At 36.6% G+C, this 17,749-nt stretch overlaps 1 protein-coding gene across 1 annotated transcript in view; it reads right to left on the bottom strand.

Moving 5' to 3' along the window:
- The window catches only part of RNF145 (ring finger protein 145), a 55,094-nt gene that overhangs the window by 20,760 nt on the left and 16,585 nt on the right, over positions 1-17,749 (bottom strand). The window contains exons 4-5 of the mRNA XM_021697856.2: positions 7,898-7,989; positions 501-736 (exon numbers count right to left, since the gene is read on the bottom strand). Of these exons, the coding sequence (XP_021553531.1) occupies positions 501-736; positions 7,898-7,989 (328 nt within the window). The remainder of the gene's footprint in view (positions 1-500; positions 737-7,897; positions 7,990-17,749) is intronic.

Raw genomic sequence — 17,749 nt, 5'->3', positions numbered from 1 at the left:
CAAGGAAAAAAACTGTAGTCACAGCAGGACTTTAATCAGAAGAAAAATCCAGATTTTACCTCTACGTTTTCAATTCTGTATTATTTTTGTCTTCATTATAATAGTTAACACACACTGAACACTGTCTGCCGCACTGAACTCATTTAAATCTCACAGCAACCCTACAAGTTAAGTACAACTGTTATTATTAGCTCCATTTTACAGATAAGCCAACTTAAGTGACTACCCACCATCCCCAGGTTACACAGATAGTCAACAGCAGAGCCAGAGTAGAAACCCAGACACTCTGCTTCCCCAGAATCACTTCAGTTCACTGCCTCCCTACAGAACACTTCATCATGAAGAATCGCAGATGCTCCTAATTAGGTTGAAAATAGGTGCTACTTAGAAACTGTCCAACAGAATGTTACCATGACCACGACTATGAAATGAACTAAATCTTTAATAGAACTAATTTTTATGTAGAATTTTATCTACCTGTGTGTGGTTGTCAGTCTTACCTGAACCAATTCTCTGTATGCAGACTTAGCAAGGTTATAAGGTACTAAAAGATTAGACCCAAGAAAGTAGAGAACTTCCAATCCAGTAAAAATCATAGCAAATTTGTTGATGATAACAATTGTCTCCAGAGGGACAAGGCAGAGTCGTGCTAGCAAGGGAAGCATGTGAGCTGAAAAGAGCCAAATCTGCTTCGTTTTCATGACACAGGAACATAAAGTACACACCACCAACTGACCTAAAATGGGGAGGAGAACGCATTTAAGATTTGGTATCCACAAAATAAAAACAAAAGACACTGCCAATAAAGATGACACAGCTTTTGAAGAAGTCTAATTAATATCGCTTAGATAATAATTTAAATCAAAATTTTTACCTCATCTGACCATAATTACATATTCACATGTTCTGTCAATTTTGAGCACCAATTTCCTAGGTACTGATCTGAAAAAAGCAGCACAAATATCCACTGGTCTTCATCACATTTTGGATGGCATATATAATACAGAAAAAGGTTTTTTTAATGTCTAATTCAATATTATAGTTATTCAATTACTACTGTTTATATATAGCTCTTTTTACAAAGGTCCTCAATATTTAACTGTTCTGGTCTATAGGTGATAGCATAAAATTCCAGAGATAGTTACTTCTCTAAGATCATGCTGCAACAAAATTCATTCTGAGATTTTCAAGCTTTAATTGCTTTTACAGGACCATGCACGCCTTCTTTTCAAATGACTCAATAGTGAAAGTTAACACTAAAAAATTTAAGCAACAAATTCTTCCCAGAGGATTATGTATGATCATTATAGAAAAGTTAGAAAATACAGAGAAATAAAAAGGGGGTAAAAGTTCAATCTCTTATAATCCTATCACACCAAGATAGCCTGTTAATACCTTTGGTCCATTAGACAAAGCACTGCATAGAGAGCATTGTATCTAAAACCTAGTTGAGTGCTCAATAAAAATTAGGTATTCAGGGGCACTCGGATGGCACAGATGGTTGAATGTCTGACTCTCGGTTTCAGATCAGGTGATGATCTCAGGGTTGTGAGATCGAGCCCCCGGAATCTGGCTCCATGCTCAGTGCAGAGTTGGCTTGAAACTGGCTCTCCCTCTCCCACTGCCCTTCCCGCTCATGTAAGTTTGCTTGCTCTCTCTAACAACTAAATAAATCTTTTTTAAAAATTAGGTATTCACACCATTACCCTTTTCAGATTTATTCTGCGCATGTGAATATACACAAATGTTTTCTAGGAGATTATAGTGTACATACTATTTCACAATCAGTTTTTTTCAGTTAATACATACAATGCATGTGTCTCTCTCTACACCAGGAAGTACATATACATGGTTGTCTTTAGTTGTATGGGATATTACACTGAATGCATATGACACAGTACTAACATATGGCTGTTTTCAAACAGTTCATAATTATAAAATGTTTTGTTATGAATAAGCCTATACATGTATGACATCCTTGTATAAACTACTTGGAGCACATTTCCCAATATCTTCTTAGACTAAATTCCTAAAAGTGGAATTACTGGTCAAAGAAATATTTCAGGCTTTTGACACATACTATCAGATTGCCCTATAGAAACAAAACACCCAGTGTACATGGTGCCCATTTTCCCACTGACTTGCCAGCTTTAAAAATAATTTAAGGAAGGGTAGGGCAAGGAATATTTCCTAAGCTTTTTAAAAGTTGCATTTGTTGATTACCAATTACAAATAAGTATACAAAAATAATTTGTAATTATTTGGTGAAATGCTTGTTCACATTCTTTGACCATTTCTACTGGAGAATGTAGCCTTCCGGAATTCTTTGATCAAAATATTAATTTCCTTTGTCTTACGATTGTATTTTCCCAGTGTGTCATTTGAATATTTTAATAATTTTTTTCTGTTATAGTACAGGATATTTTACTATAAATGGTCAAACCTATCAATCTTTTCTTTGATGATTTCTACCTTTGGTGTCATGGTTCAATCACATGGGTCGCCCTACTCAAGATTATACAAGTAATCACCTACATTTTCTTTTAGTATTCTTTAATTTAGAAATTAATACATTTGAGGGGCGCCTGGGTGGCTCAGTTGGTTAAGCATCCGATTCTTGATTTTGGCTCAGGTCATGCATGATCTTGCGGTCATGGGATCGAGCCTGGCATCAGGCTCTGTGCTCAGCATGGAGTCTGCTTAAGATTCTCTCTTTCCCTCTTCCCTCTGCCCCTCCCCTCATTCACGCTCTCTTTCTCTCTAAATAAAATCTTTAAAAAAAATTAACACACTTGGAATTTATTTTAGAATAAGGTAAGAAGTAATGATCTAAGTTTGTTTTTCCAGATGTTTAGTTAGCTGTCTCAAAACTAGCGATTAGAATCATCCATTTCCTTTCTCATTACTTTGAAATGCCAGTATAGTATACTTTTACATTTTTTGTATATTTGTGTCTACGTCAGAACTTGCTATTCTTTTTTTTTTTTTTTTTAAGATTTTGTTTATATATTTGAGAGACAGAGAGAGCACCAGCAGGGAGAGGGGTTGCAGGAGAGGGAGAGGGACAAGCAGACTCCCTGCCGAGAAGGGAGCCCAACACGGGGCTCGATCCCAGGACCCTGAGATCATGACCTGAGCAAAGTCAGATGCTCAACCAAATGAGCCACCCAGACGCCCCCGTGCTGTCCTTTTTCAATGATCTACTCTAATGACAGTACTACACTGTCCCATTTCACTGACTAAACAAGCCTCCATAAATCCCTTTAGAATTTCTTGAATTCTTTAACATGTTATCTATCAGATTAACTTGAGAATCATTTAGTCAAATTCTCTTCCTTCTTGCCAATGAAAAGCAAAACAATACTTTGAGATTTTAGTTTTATGTTCAGTCTATATTACTATTAAAAGACTACAAAAATGGCATCCATTTTTACACAAAGCTGAACATTTATTAACAATCTACCATGTTGTAAAATGTGGTATCTTCTCCCACAAAGTATTAATTTTAGCCTTTAATGAACTGATATCTAAATAATGTGAAAAATATTCATAAAGGCATAAAAGGAGGAAAACCCAAAATACTACAAATAAACAAACAAACAACAAAACCCAGAGGAGAGGCCACCAAGTGAGTTATGACAACATTTTAAAGGACAAAGGATGAAGAGATAGGAGGCAACTAACTTAGCCAAACCACTACTCTTTCCCACACCCTAGAAGGAAGACCAAAGTTTGTTCTCTGGAGAGAATAAAACAGGTTCCTGGACACCAGAGCAGAGGTGAGATGCCCAAATGAAAAGAGGGGATTAACCCAAAAGTCTGCACCCTGAGAGATAAGAGCTCTCTAGGTATCTAAGCACTGCTGCCATGTTTGTTGTCACCCATTCTAGTCACTGACAACAGCCTCCCCTACAGGGGACAGAAAGATTCCTCTTTGGGGAAAATGACCAAGTCCAAGTGAAAAGACATACAAATACTCAAAACCAGCCAATCCCACATGAACATCAACTGTGAAAGATACCAGTTGGTAAACCCTAAAGAGATTCCAATCAACAACTTAACTTACTTTAATACAAATGATCAGCCAAGGACTCCCAGATATTTAAGTAAAACTTATGGTTTAATCAGCCTCAGATGAGGCCTAGGCATCAGTATTTATAAATCCTTGTTCAATATAACGAGGTGTTTCAAATCCAGGTTTGAGAAACACTACTATCCCATGACAGAAAAAGACCAAAACAAACAGAAAAAAGATTTCAGGGGAAATGGATAATTCAAGGAACAAAAGAAAGCTTCAAAGAGATAAATGATATATCTAAGAAATAAAAACACTGTCATAGTAAAAAGAAGCATTCAATGAAAACAAGTTCCTCGATATTAAAAATATAAAACAAAAAAGGTACAGTAAAAGGGTTGGAAGATAAAGTTGGGAAACCCAGAAAGTAAAACGAGAGAGAGAGAGAGAGGGAGGGAGGGAGGGAGGGAGGAAGGAAAACAGAACAGTAAGGAAGTTAGGGGGTCAATGTAGGAGGAACATTATCCAATTGACAGGATTTCCAGAGTAGGACAAAAGAGAAAATAGCAGGGAAGATATTATTGTGACTAGAAGGGAAAAAGGCCTCTGGGGAGTTGATACAGGAGTGTGGTGAGGAGTGGGGCAGGAGAGAGCCAATTCTCATCACAAAATTGTGGTAGGTCTTGGCTTTTAAAAATAAGTGTATTTCTTTGATTAAAAAATTAGCAAAAACTCTAAAAGAAAGTACTTGGAGGAAACACTTTAATACTAGGAATGATTAGGAATTTTCATTCTGGCATATCTTACTTCTTTCACTGTACTCATAGCTGTGATATTGAAATTGCCTGTTCAGCATGACGTAAACTTCCTCTACACTCCGAAAATTCCCCTAAGTCTATGCCAGCACATTCAGTGCTCAACTCTGGGGTTACAGGCTTCATTTATCTTCTTTCATAGAAGAATATGACTCATAGGCTATGATTCTCTTTAAGAGAAGACCACTTCTCCCATTCAGGTGAAAAAAGGAGTGGAAATCTTTCCTGCAGCAACAAAAGAACTGGAAGTTGTTTAAGTTGATGTGCCTGTTCAATTAGTAATTCCGAATAAATCAAAATCACAAAGTAATCTCCGGATGTCAGGATTCCACTATTAGAAATAGCTCCAAGAAGTTTGCAACTCTTAAGAAATGATGGCGTATCAATATTACTCAGTTTTTCATTAAAAGTTCATTAATGAAATGGAAGAAAATGAGTAGAAAGTACTTCAAAATCCAAATTGGAAGAAGACATAGTAATAGTTTATGGATTTTATCTCCAATTAATTGAATCTTAGTTTAGTAAGAAGAGTTTCATAGCCACTGATAGGAAAATTTACGGAAATGTTTCAAATTTATACTATATTGCATCCATCACAGAATAAAAAATAATACTTGACAAGCTTTCTAACCTAGCAAATACAGTTGACATCTAAACAGTGCAAGGATTAGAGGTGCCAACACCCTGCACAGTTGAAAATGCTTGCATAACTTTTGGCTCCCCAAAAACTTCACTGCTAACAGCCTATTGTTGACTGGAATTCTTACCAACATTAGTACACATTTTGTATTTTACATGTAATACATACTGTATTCTTACAGTAATGTAAGCTAAGGAAAAAAAGTATTATTAAGAAAATCATAAGGAAAAGCAAATACATTTATAGTACTGGATTTTAAGTGGACCCATGCAGTTCAAACCTGTGTTGTTAAAGGGTCAGCTGTATTTTCTTTTTAAGATTTTATTTATTTGACAGAGAGAGAGACAGCACAAGCAGGCAGAGTGAGAGGGAGAAGTAGGCTCCGCGCTGAGCAGGGAGCCCGATGCGGGACTCTATCCCAGGACCCTGGGATCACGACCTAAGCGAAAGGCAGACACTTAACCATCTGAGCCACCCAGGTGCCCTAGGGTCAGCTGTATTTTCACACTTGAATGTTACCACTATTGAATACACCAACTCCTAGGATATAGTCATAAAGCAACATTATTTTTTTTCTCCTATTGTCTTTTAAAATTCACTCTGTGAAGACTAGTGTTCTCCTGCTCCTATAGCAAGTCCTATCAACTTTTCTAATCTAGCTGAGGTTACAGTCTCAACTGAACAATAACCAACACTCTGAAACTGATTTAAAGTTGAGGCTTTTCCCTTACTCTAGCTCAGGCCTCCTACAGGACTACAGATTGAAAACCTGCAATTGTGAGAGAGGTGGAAAGGTTATGGCAGGCTTCATCTTCTTTCTCTGACAGCACCATTGCCCGCTCTTCCTGACTTATCCAGGGTTGAAGCATGTAGGGAAGAAGGCGAGAGAGGGAAGTAGAAAATTCTTACTCGACTATGCTCTTACAATGATAGAGTGTGGGTGCACCTGAAGCTGGGACATAAAAAAATCCCCCTGGGGTGCCTGGGTGGCTCAGTCGGTTAAGCATCTGACTCCTGATTTCCACTCAGGTCATGATCTCAGAGTCATGAGATTGAGAGCCCTGCACTGGGCTCTGCGCTAGTAATGGAGCCTGCTTAAGATTAAGATTCTCTCTCCCTCTGCCCCCCATCCCTGTACGTACCACTCCCCCTTAAAAAAAAATGTTGTGTTTTTTTTTTAAACTCACTGCCTTTCTCTTGTGCATTTTTACGGGTTCTTCTGAAACTGTTCCGTCACTATGGCTCTCCCACCCTTAGTGCTTGTTATATACTCTCCTCTGGCTGTTTTTGGTTCTTTGCTTAATTCCTGGAAATTCAATCCCCATTGGAGTCTTCTTATCCTTGTAAAGGCTCTCTTAGAAGGACCTAAAAAAATCCCATAGACTCTTGGGGCCCTTATCTAGTTCATAGGAAACTAATACTCTTTGCCTACATAGATTAGAAGATACAAGAGAACTCCACAAGACATTTTCACTATGTCCATAGTCAGAAAACTCAACAGCCAGCCAACCCACTGTTGGCCTTGATATCATATTAGAATTATAATATGAGCCACATTTGTAATTTTTAACCTTCTGGTAGCCTCATTTTAAAAAGTAAAACAACAAAAAAAAAACCAGGTGGAATTAATTAACAATATATTTTATTCAACCTAATATACCCCAAATATGATCATATAAACATTCAATCTACATTAAAAAATTAACAAACTTTGCATCCTATTTTATACTAAGTCTTAGAAATTGGGTGTTTAGACTTACTGCATATCTTAATTTGGATTAGCCACATTTCAAGTGCTCAATAGCTACATGTGGCTAATTTTAGATGGTGCAGCTTGAGATTTTGCAGGCGTGGGTCAGACACCAGTTCACAGTATCCCTCCTAAGCCACAGAAGACATGTGACTCTCCAAATGGTCTACTGCTGAATTCTCCACACGTGAACGGTTGGGGAGGTATTTCAGAGAAAAGAGCTCTCTCCAGAAATCCTCCTTCTCCAACATTCAACCTTTTCTCACCCTCTATATGGGTGAGTTTAAGAATCACAAAATAGGTTTTCTCTCACCTCCTTTTTTGCAATTCTGTCATGGTAGGTAGGGTCTGGTATGTCACTTGGAACTATATGTACATTGTTTTGGGGTCTTAGTCAACACTCCTATTTTTAACATTCTGCTACCTAAATATTTCAATCATGTCTCAAGTGATGTTTCTGGCAATTTATTTTTGACTATAGTGATGGCTTTCAATAACAATAAATGACTTAAAAATAATCTTACAAAGTAATAACTAGCTTTATTAACCTTCCAAATAGTTAAAATATCATTAAAAAACACAAGCAACTATAGGCTACGTATGATTTTAAGCATGTAAAGAAGACAGTAAAACTGGTTGATCCTCACCTACACTTTTAATTCTTTTATAATACTTACCTATTAAGGCTGTGGTAAACCGATTCATGGACAGAGGTTCTAAATACATTGGTCCTTCATAGGCAGACTCCAGTTCACTCCTGACATAGTCCCTAAATAAGTAAAATGGTAAAAATGTATTAGATACATTCAAAGCACATACAGAAAAGAAAAACAGCTAAAGCACAGTATTCTTATAAAAAGCGTATTATGTTAATAACATCTCTCTCCATATGTATACTAAGAAAAAGTTTAGGTATAAATAATTATGTAAGGATGGACTTCATTTCCTTCTATGTAGAAAAGACAGCCAAAGCTCTACTTTATGGGATTTTCTTTCTTCCCAAGGCCTTATTAAAGAACTATTCCCAGTAAAAAAAAAAAAAAACAGTTGAGACACCATCCCTCAACCCTACTACTTAACTGATAATACCCAATAATAATACATCAAATTTCCCCTCTTGTGGCTCTCTTCCACCATCTTACCTATCCTATTTTCCCCAAAGTTTTATCCCCAGTTGTACTTAGTTACAAGTAGATCACAAACTAGTTAGAAAACTGGCTCACAGAACAATCCTTAAAAACTATCACTTTGACTCTATCAAGAATCTATAATTAGGGTTATATGTAAGTAGGCTACAGATTTATTTTGAAACAAATTTTAAATCACATCCAATATTCCTTTTAAAATTTAATTCATTTAACATGTGAGTACTGAGAAATAACAAGATTTAAGTAGGAAAGAACCTTTACAAACTGAGAAAACAGAACTTTCAGTGCACATCCAGGAGCACAGGAAGGGAAAATTTAATTTACTATCAGTAAGCTCAGTAGTAGCACTAAAAGACTATGGTCTTAAGTTCTTTGGACATCAGGTAGGGAAATTTGTGTAAAAAAAATTCTCCTTTTCTTCAATTATTGAATGCTTTTATTCATTGTATTTAAAAGAGTTTGAATGTTTCCAGTATTTCTCAACAAACCCACGGCTGTATTTACTTTTTCCATGAAATTACTTCCTATTAGGCAATCAAGTTAAAATCCTTTAGTGTAGCACAGCCAAATAAGAAATGACCCTTACATAACCCGCAAGGAGAGTACTGCCAAAAAATCAAAATTAAAAACTAAAATATATTTTATGAATGGGAAGTAGTTTGGGGGACAATTATAAAAATCAATAATGGGCCTAGATTCATCGGTGATTTAGCAATTCTCCTCTATCATTCTATGATGACTATTTCTAGCAAATAATATACTAATAGTCTCTTTTTACTGAAATTCTCAAGAGGAATGATTTTAATGCAGTGGTGGTCAACCAGGGGTGATTTTGACCCTGACAGACATTTTGCAATGTCTGGAGACATTTTTAGTTGTCACAATTTAGAAGGGTTGGGGCTGCTATGAGCACCTAGATCAAGATGCTGCCACAACATTCTACAGTGCATAGGACAGCCCCCACACCAAAGGACTACCCAGTCCAGAGGTCAGTGGTCAAAACCCTGTGAGAGGCATAAATGCTATACATGCAAATTACATATACATATCTGATTTATAACCATCAATGTAAAATTATCATACTTTATAAAGTTTTAGGGCAGAAAACTGAAGAATTAAGAGAATTACGAAATTTAAAATAAAATACACATATAAATACCACTTAACATTTAGTCTTTGAAAATACTATTAAAGAAAGAAATTTATATTTGTAAGAGGTCTAACCTGAGTTCTAGGCCTCTAAAGCCAAATAATTTCTTTGTGGCCACAGCAGATCCCTCTCCAATAGGTCCAATTACAAAGAGGGAAAACCCACAAAGACAAATAGCAGATTGATGCTTGCCAGGGGCTGGGGTGTAGGAAAATGGAAAGGACATATAATGAGTACTGGATTTTACTGTGGGGTGATGAAAATGTTCTAGAATTAGATAATGGTGATGGTTGCACAACATTATGAATTTAATATATGCCAATGAATTGTTCACTTTAAAGGTTAATTTTATGTGAATTCAATAAAAAGGGAATAGGGGTATCTACAAGAGCACTATCCCCCGGGAAGAGCCAAAGTTGCTCCCAAAGGGGTCAGTCCTCAGATCATCTCTCAAGGGGGGGGGGGGGGGGGTTGGGAGGGGACTGCAGAGCTGGATTCCCTGACATGTTTTCTCTCCCTTGTTTGCTTTTGTCATCATATTACTGATGTTTTATATATAACTCAGCAAACCCACTATTCTAGAATTTCTTATTGCTGAAACATTTGTTAATTGTTTTGTATTATTTCCTGGCTAGGAATTTTAGTTTATAATTTATTTTTTTTTTTTACAGCTTCTTTGCCTTTTAAGAATTCTAACTTCAGGGGCGCCTGGGTGGCTCAGTTGGTTAAGCGACTGCCTTCGGCTCAGGTCATGATCTCAGGGTCCTGGGATCGAGCCCCGCATCGGGCTCCCTGCTCGGCCGGAAGCCTGCTTCTCCCTTTCCCACTCCCCCTGCTTGTGTTCCCTCTCTCTCTGTCAAATAAATAAATAAAATCTTTAAAAAAAAAAAAAAGAATTCTAACTTCACGTAATGAAATTTGTAAGGAAAATTAACATTCTCTATACTTTTTCTTTTAACCTCAAAAATAATTTACCATATACATAATATGTTGCTAGCACACTGCTACACTCTGGGAATACTACAACAGGCAAGAAAGACACAATCCTGTTAGCATGGAGCTTAACAAACCAGGAGGAAAAACAAACATTAAACAAATTACTTAATTTAATAATTAATTAGAATTGTGAGAAATGCTATAAAAACAGAATGATTTTCTTTTTAGTTCCTTTTCGGTCTCCATATTTCATGACTTTGTGGTATGACAAGATTACAGGACACTAAGGGGGATCTGCCTTCCAGAAGAACAATCAACCTTTAGGCCCTAATGACAACACCATGGTGTTAAACAGCTTCCTCCCACTAGCTCTCTGTGTTGCTCTCCTCTAGGACTCTAAGAATAGCTCTCCTCAATGCTGCAACCTCCCCCATTAATGTGCGACCTGAGCCGCTGAACCAATCATCCTACCATAGAAATTAACACCTTGTCTAGGCAACTTAGCCCCTTTCTCCTTTGTTCAACTCCTCTCGATCAACACAGTCCTTCAGAATTTTCCCTGTTTGGCTGACTCACCAGTAAGCACCACCTCAGTAAAGATAGCCAGGCCCAGAAAGCCTGTAGTCCCTCTTTGGGCCAGCTGAGCTTAGTGCCAGAGCCAGAGCAGTGGCTTCGGTGAGGGCTAAAGTACTGGTCTCACCAAGTAGCCACTAATGAGCTGTCCCTTCTGAAAGAAGAATCTGGACATTGCATCCCAAACTATACAAAAGAACTATAATAGGGATCAGTGTTTGAACAAAGATCTCTATATCTAAGTTATGAACAACTTCATGGCATCCCATGCTGACAATGAAATGAAATGAAAACTTGATTACTCAAGTCTCTCAAGAGAGTGGGTCATTCACAATGTAAATAAACAAGACAGTAAGCCAAATAAGAAGGATCCAGAGTAGGAATTATGCAAAATTCCAAGAGTTATTTTAGGCCAAAAATTAATCTGATTCGTGAGCCAAGAAATTCTAATTTTTAACAAAATTTAGTAACTATTTTAAGAGAGAATCAGATGAAATGTTCAAAAGCAGTATTTGACTTTTCAATTTAGAAGTTTTTTTTTAACGTTTTTTTTAACGTTGTTTAAAAGCTTTTATTTATTGATTTTTTTAATTTAGATTTAAATAGTAAAATGTATTAAGCTGGTCAGAAGCAAGAATCCCTACCATCTACTTAAAACTGAAAAATATCTTTCCTTAAACTTTTTTCATTTGTGCAATTTGTGCAATAGCGACGATCAGCCCCTGAGCACTAATAAACTAAACACTTTGAAAATCTACTTCTCTAATCCCCAGTGCTAGCCTATTCTCCAGTGACTGAAACTGTTTGGGTGCATAAGAATGTGTGAGATATATGAAAAGGGCCTCAAGGATAGCTTGCAATTAGAAAAATTCTTGTTATAAGGAGAAGCATACAAGTTATAAAAAAACTAAGTAACAACAACAAAATCTAGAAGCTTACCAGTTGACCAACTAACTTAACAATCTCTTAAGCAACCTGAACAATCTAGAACAATTTGTACATTCTGGCTACTTAAAGCTTTCAAACTGTTAGTTCCAAAGAAACCTAATCTACTTTTACAGAGAATTAAGTGGTGAGCTCTCAAAGCTATCTTATGCAATATGTGCAAACAAAAGGCATTGCTCAATTTAAGGGATCCCAGGGACTGAGATGTTCTAACACCTGGATTTGAGTACCTACTACACCCTAACAATGTGCTAGTAATTGAATAGTTCATTTACCCAGGGCTTAATTATTTAAATCATCTCTGCCACCCTGCTTCTCTCTTAGCTTCTTTCTGAACCCTTACTGAAATATTTAGTGTCTGGAGCTGATAATGTTCAAAAGAAGAAAATATATCAAACACTGAAATGGGTCAATTTTATTCCTGTCAAAATTAAAAGTGGGGTATAGAATGATAAAATTCATTTTTAACAAGTCCTTTATTTAACAGCAGTGGTTCTCAACTGAGGAAAATTTTGTTCCCGAGGAAAGCACATTTGACAGGGACACTCTGTGGTTTCACAACTGCTGGAGAGGGAGTTCTCTGTGATCTAGGGAGCAGAGGCACCAATATCCTATAATACACAAGACTGCCCCCATAGCAAAGCATGACCTGGCCCCAAGTGCTAATAGTCCTGTAATAGAGAAACCTTAAATAAGACAAACTTTTATGAAATGGGGAGCTAATTATCTGTATTTTACATATAAATAACTCTTGGGGAAGTTTTACATTTGAAACCCTACTTACATACCTGAGACCAGGATGAAAAGGAGTATACTTTCAATCTTGTGAAACCCATGGGCTCTTAATTCAACTTATACACATAAAAAACTGACACATTAGTTCAGAAATCTAACAATAAAACAAGGAATTTAAGAATACTGGAGTTTAGGGCGCCTGGGTGGCTCAGATGGTTAAGCGTCTGCCTTCAGCCCAGGTCATGATCCCAGGGTCCTGGGATTGAGTCCCGCATCGGGCTCCCTGCTCCTTGGGAGCCTGCTTCTCCCTCTGCCTCTCTCTCTCTCATGAATAAATAAATAAAATCTTTAAAAAAATAAAAAATATATAAAAAAGAATACTGGAGTTTAAAAATTTTAGAGAAAAACACACAACTGTGATCAAGACCATACCCTCATAGGAATGGTCATGTCAGTTGTTGAGTTTTTCTTTTTTCCCCTATAGTTCTGGATAGTCTCAATTTTAAAGTAGGATTGATACTGGAAAATATATTCCTTACATCACTCAAAATGAAAAACACAGTTTAGTAATTTTAAGAGTTAAGGAACCTGAAACATATCAAATAGACTATTAAATGTTCATACTATGTGAACCAAGGCCATGGATTTTCTGAAGTTTAATTCCTCTGAACTACAAGCAAAATCCATTCTAGACATAGTCTAAACAAGTTTTTTTCACTTAACGGTAATCAGCTTCATTATTTGAGTACATGTTTTTGTTTTTGTTTTTTTTTTAAGATTTCTTTATTTGAGGGTGGGAAGAAGGCAGAAGGAGAGGGAGAAGCAGACTCCCCACTGAGCAGGGAGCCCAACTCCGGGCTCTATCCCAGGACCCTGGGATCATGACCTGAGCCAAAGGCAGATGCTTAACCAACTGAGCCAGCCAGGTGCCCCTATTTTAGTACATGTCTTAAGGGAAAACAGAAACCCAGCTTTTTATTGAAATTTTCAATTTGCAATGATTTTTTATATAGCCAGTTTCTGAAGTACCAAATTAATTACTTAAATAATTAAATTATTAAATTATCCAAGTATTGATTCTCCTTCTTAGTACCATACTACACTCTGCCTTGAGATAACTAGACTGAATGGTGAAAAATATCTGTAAATCATATAACTGATAAAAGACTTATATCTAGGGGCGCCTGGGTGGCTCAGTCATTAAGCGTCTGCCTTCAGCTCAGGTCATGATCCCAGGGTCCTGGGATCGAGCCCCGCATCGGGCTCCCTGCTCCACGGAGAGCCTGCTTCTCCCTCTCCCACTCCCCCTGCTTGTGTTCCCTCTCTCGCTGTGTCTCTCTCTGTCAAATAAATAAAATCTTAAAAAAAAAAAAAAAAAAAAGACTTATATCTAGAATTGAGATGTATTACAACTCAATAATATAAAAAGACAATCCAATTAACAATTGGCAAAAGATACGCCAATTTTTCTAAAAAAGATTTACAAATGGTTAATGAACTCATGAAAAGATGCTTAATATCATTAGCCATCAGGGAAGTGCAAATCAAAACCAGATGAAATATCACGTCACACTTACTACGATGGCTATACTAACAAAGACAGATATCAACAAGTGTTAGCAAGGATATGGAGAAACTGGAACCCTCACACATTATTGGTAAAAATAGTACAGCTACTTTAGAAAACAGAATGGCAGGGGCACCTGGCTGGCTCAGTGGGTAGAGCATGCAACTCTTGATCTCAGGGTTGTAGGTTCAAGCCCCATGTGGTGTAGAGATTAAAAATAAAATCTTTAAAAAAAAAAAAAGAGAGAGAGAAAGAAAATAGTATGGTAGTTCCTCAAAAGGTTAAACACAAATACCATATGATCCAGCAATTCCACCCCAAAGTATATGCCCAAGAAAAAATTGTATGTCCACAAAAAACTTACCCATTATATTCACAGCACTACTCATAATAGCCAAAAAAGTAGAAAAAAACCTGTGTCCATCAGTGAATAGATGAACACAATGTGGTATATTCATACCATAGAATATGATCTGGACAGAAAAAGTACTGATACATGCTACAACATGGATGAACCTTGAAAACATGTTAAGTGAAAGAAGCCAGGCACAAAGGACCACATACTGTGTCTACATGAAATGTCCACAATAGGCCAATCCATAGAGTCAAAAAATAGACTGACAGTTGCCTAGGCTTGGGGGTAATGGGACTGATGGAAAATAGGGAGTGACTGCTGATGGGTACAGGGTTTCTTTCTGGAGTGATGAAAGTGTTCTAAAATCAATTGTAGTGATGGTTTGTTTAGTTCTGTGAATGTACTAAAACCATTGAGCTGTATCCTTTAAATAGGTATGTAAATTATATCTCAATAAAGCTGTTATTTAAAAAAAAGATAGTTATGAAGTTGCCACATGAAATCTGAACCATTACATTTTTTAAAACTAAAAACTTCAGCCTTAAAATTTTATAAATGAAATACATTCAAGCCTCAATATTTATAAATGTGACATATTATGAATAATTCAAGGATAATACATCTTTGCTAAACTTTTGTGAGATAGCACCATATAGTATACATTATATACTAAGAAAATTCTAAAACACACCATTTCTTGAAATTTGTTAGTTTGATATCAAAACTAACTCCATAAAATGGGCACTGTTTTCCTTTACATTTTCAAAAAAGCAACTTACCAAGGTAACATATTGACTAAGTAGGGAAACTAGTTCATACCCACTCTGATTCTAAAACTCATTTTCTTTCCCCTAAACATGCTGCCTCCCTAAGAGGAATAAGCTAGCAATCAGAAAACCTACATTCAAGTTAAAGTCTGAGATTGTTCCTTCCCAGCTATTTGCCCACTTTGTTTTTTTCTTCAATAAATCCAAAAGGATTACTAATAAGGATCAAAATGAAATAAAAAACAGGACATGTTTTTTGTATACTATAAAATTTTATTATAATTATTTTTATTATTTAAAATAAATTTGATTTTCTAATAATAAAAATAAACTTTAAATATTAGAAGAAACATTCCCATAAATTAAAAGTCAGAAGTTAAAATTGCCACCAGAAGAATGGTCAGAAAAAGGCTTGTCTTTACCTCTGACACTGTCAGGGTTCCCTTTATCCTTACATAACAGAATTTTGACCTCTAAAAATGCCTGGATGGTAAGACTGTATATAAAAATAGAGCTACATGCTTTCAGCCATCACTACACCATTAAACCACATGGAAACCAAAAAAGCATGAGGGAAAGAGCAGGATCATTGTTTTCTCACCCAGAATTATAACTAATAAAAGCAACAATTTTCATACCTCTACCTTCAAGTTTAGGATTTTGAAGATTAATCAAACAAATCACATCAACTCTAAAAGGCTATCACAAAGCGGTTCTATGAAATACTCTGATTTAAAGTCATTTTTTAAAGAATGCTCATAAAACACTGCTGCACAATAAAAACAAAACATAACAATGTTAGTTAAAATTCACTGAGCACCGGGAGCACTCTTGATTTTGGCTTGGGTCATGGTCTCAGGGGTCATGGGATCCAGCCCCATGGCAGGCTCCACGCCCTGTGTGGAGTCTGCTTGTCCTTGTACTTTTCTTTTGCCCTCTGCTCCCCCACCCACCCGTTTGCTCACTCAAGCTCTTGCTCTCCCTCTAAAAAAGAAAATTCACTGAACACTACATCCAAAAAACAAATAATCCAATTAAAAAATGGGCAGAAGACATGAATAGTCATTTCTCCAAAGACATACAGATGGCCAACAGACACATGAAAAGATGCTCAGCATCACTCATCAGCAGGGAAATGCAAATCAAAACTATAATGAGATATCACTTCACACCTGTCAGAACGGCTAAAATCAAAAACACAAGAAACAACAAGTATTGGCGAGAATGTGAAGAAAAAGGAACCCTCTTGCACTGTTGGTGGGAATGCAAACTGGTGCAGCCACTGCAGAAGACAGTATGGAGGTTCCTCAAAAAATTAAAAATAGAACTACCCTATGATCCAGTAATCACACTACTGGGTATTTACAGTAGAATACAAAGACACTAATTCAAAAGGATATATGCACCCCTATGTTTATTGCACCATTATTTACAATAGCCAAATTACGGAAGCAGCCCAAGTGTCCACTGATAGATGATGGAGAAAGAAGATGTGGTGTGTATGCATACACACACATACACACACACACACACACACACACACTGGAATATTATTCAGCCATAAAAAAAGAATGAAATCTTACCATCTGCAACATGGATGGAGCTAAAGAATATAATGCTAAGCAAAAGAGAGAAAGACAGATACCATATGGTTTCACTCATATGTGGCATTTAAGAAACAAAACAAAGGGAAAAAGAGAGAGACAAACCACGAAACAGACTCAACTATAGAGAACAAACTGAAAGTTACCAGAGGGGATGTGGGCAGGGGGAGGGAGAATGGGTGAAACAGGTGATGGGGATTAAAGAGTACACTTATCATGATGAGCACTGAGTACAGAATTGTATAGAATTGTTGAATCACTCACTATATTGTACACCTGAAACTAATATAACACTATGTTAAAACTGTATTGGAATTTAAAAACTTAAAAACAAAAAAGGAAAAAAATTCACTGAGCACTTATATGTCAAAAATTATGCTAAGAGCTTTATATGCTTTATCTTATTGAATCTTTACAATAGCCCCTTAAGATATTACCACCATTTTATAGGTAAGGAAACTGAGAACTATCTTTCTAATAAGTGACACTGAGGTTATAGAAATAAGGAACATGGTATTTGAAACTCTCCAGTCACCCGTCCACTCAAAAGATATGGCACTCGTAGGTAGCCAGGCACTCATCTACACACAAAAATGATGAATCAGAAGCCTATATACTCTACTGCATTATACTCTACAGACACAATTTTTGCTTAAAAATGAATAAAGATAGAGAAATGTCTCTACCTTGAGCTTGAGCTCAGATTCAGAGGTGTCCTGGGTAAAGCCACAGGAACAGACTGTGTCAGG

Source organism: Neomonachus schauinslandi, chromosome 7, assembly GCF_002201575.2.
Source record: "Neomonachus schauinslandi chromosome 7, ASM220157v2, whole genome shotgun sequence".
Lineage (NCBI taxonomy): Eukaryota > Metazoa > Chordata > Mammalia > Carnivora > Phocidae > Neomonachus > Neomonachus schauinslandi.
The sequence above is the reverse complement of the archived record's forward strand: the minus strand, read 5'-3'. Positions and strand labels throughout refer to the sequence as shown.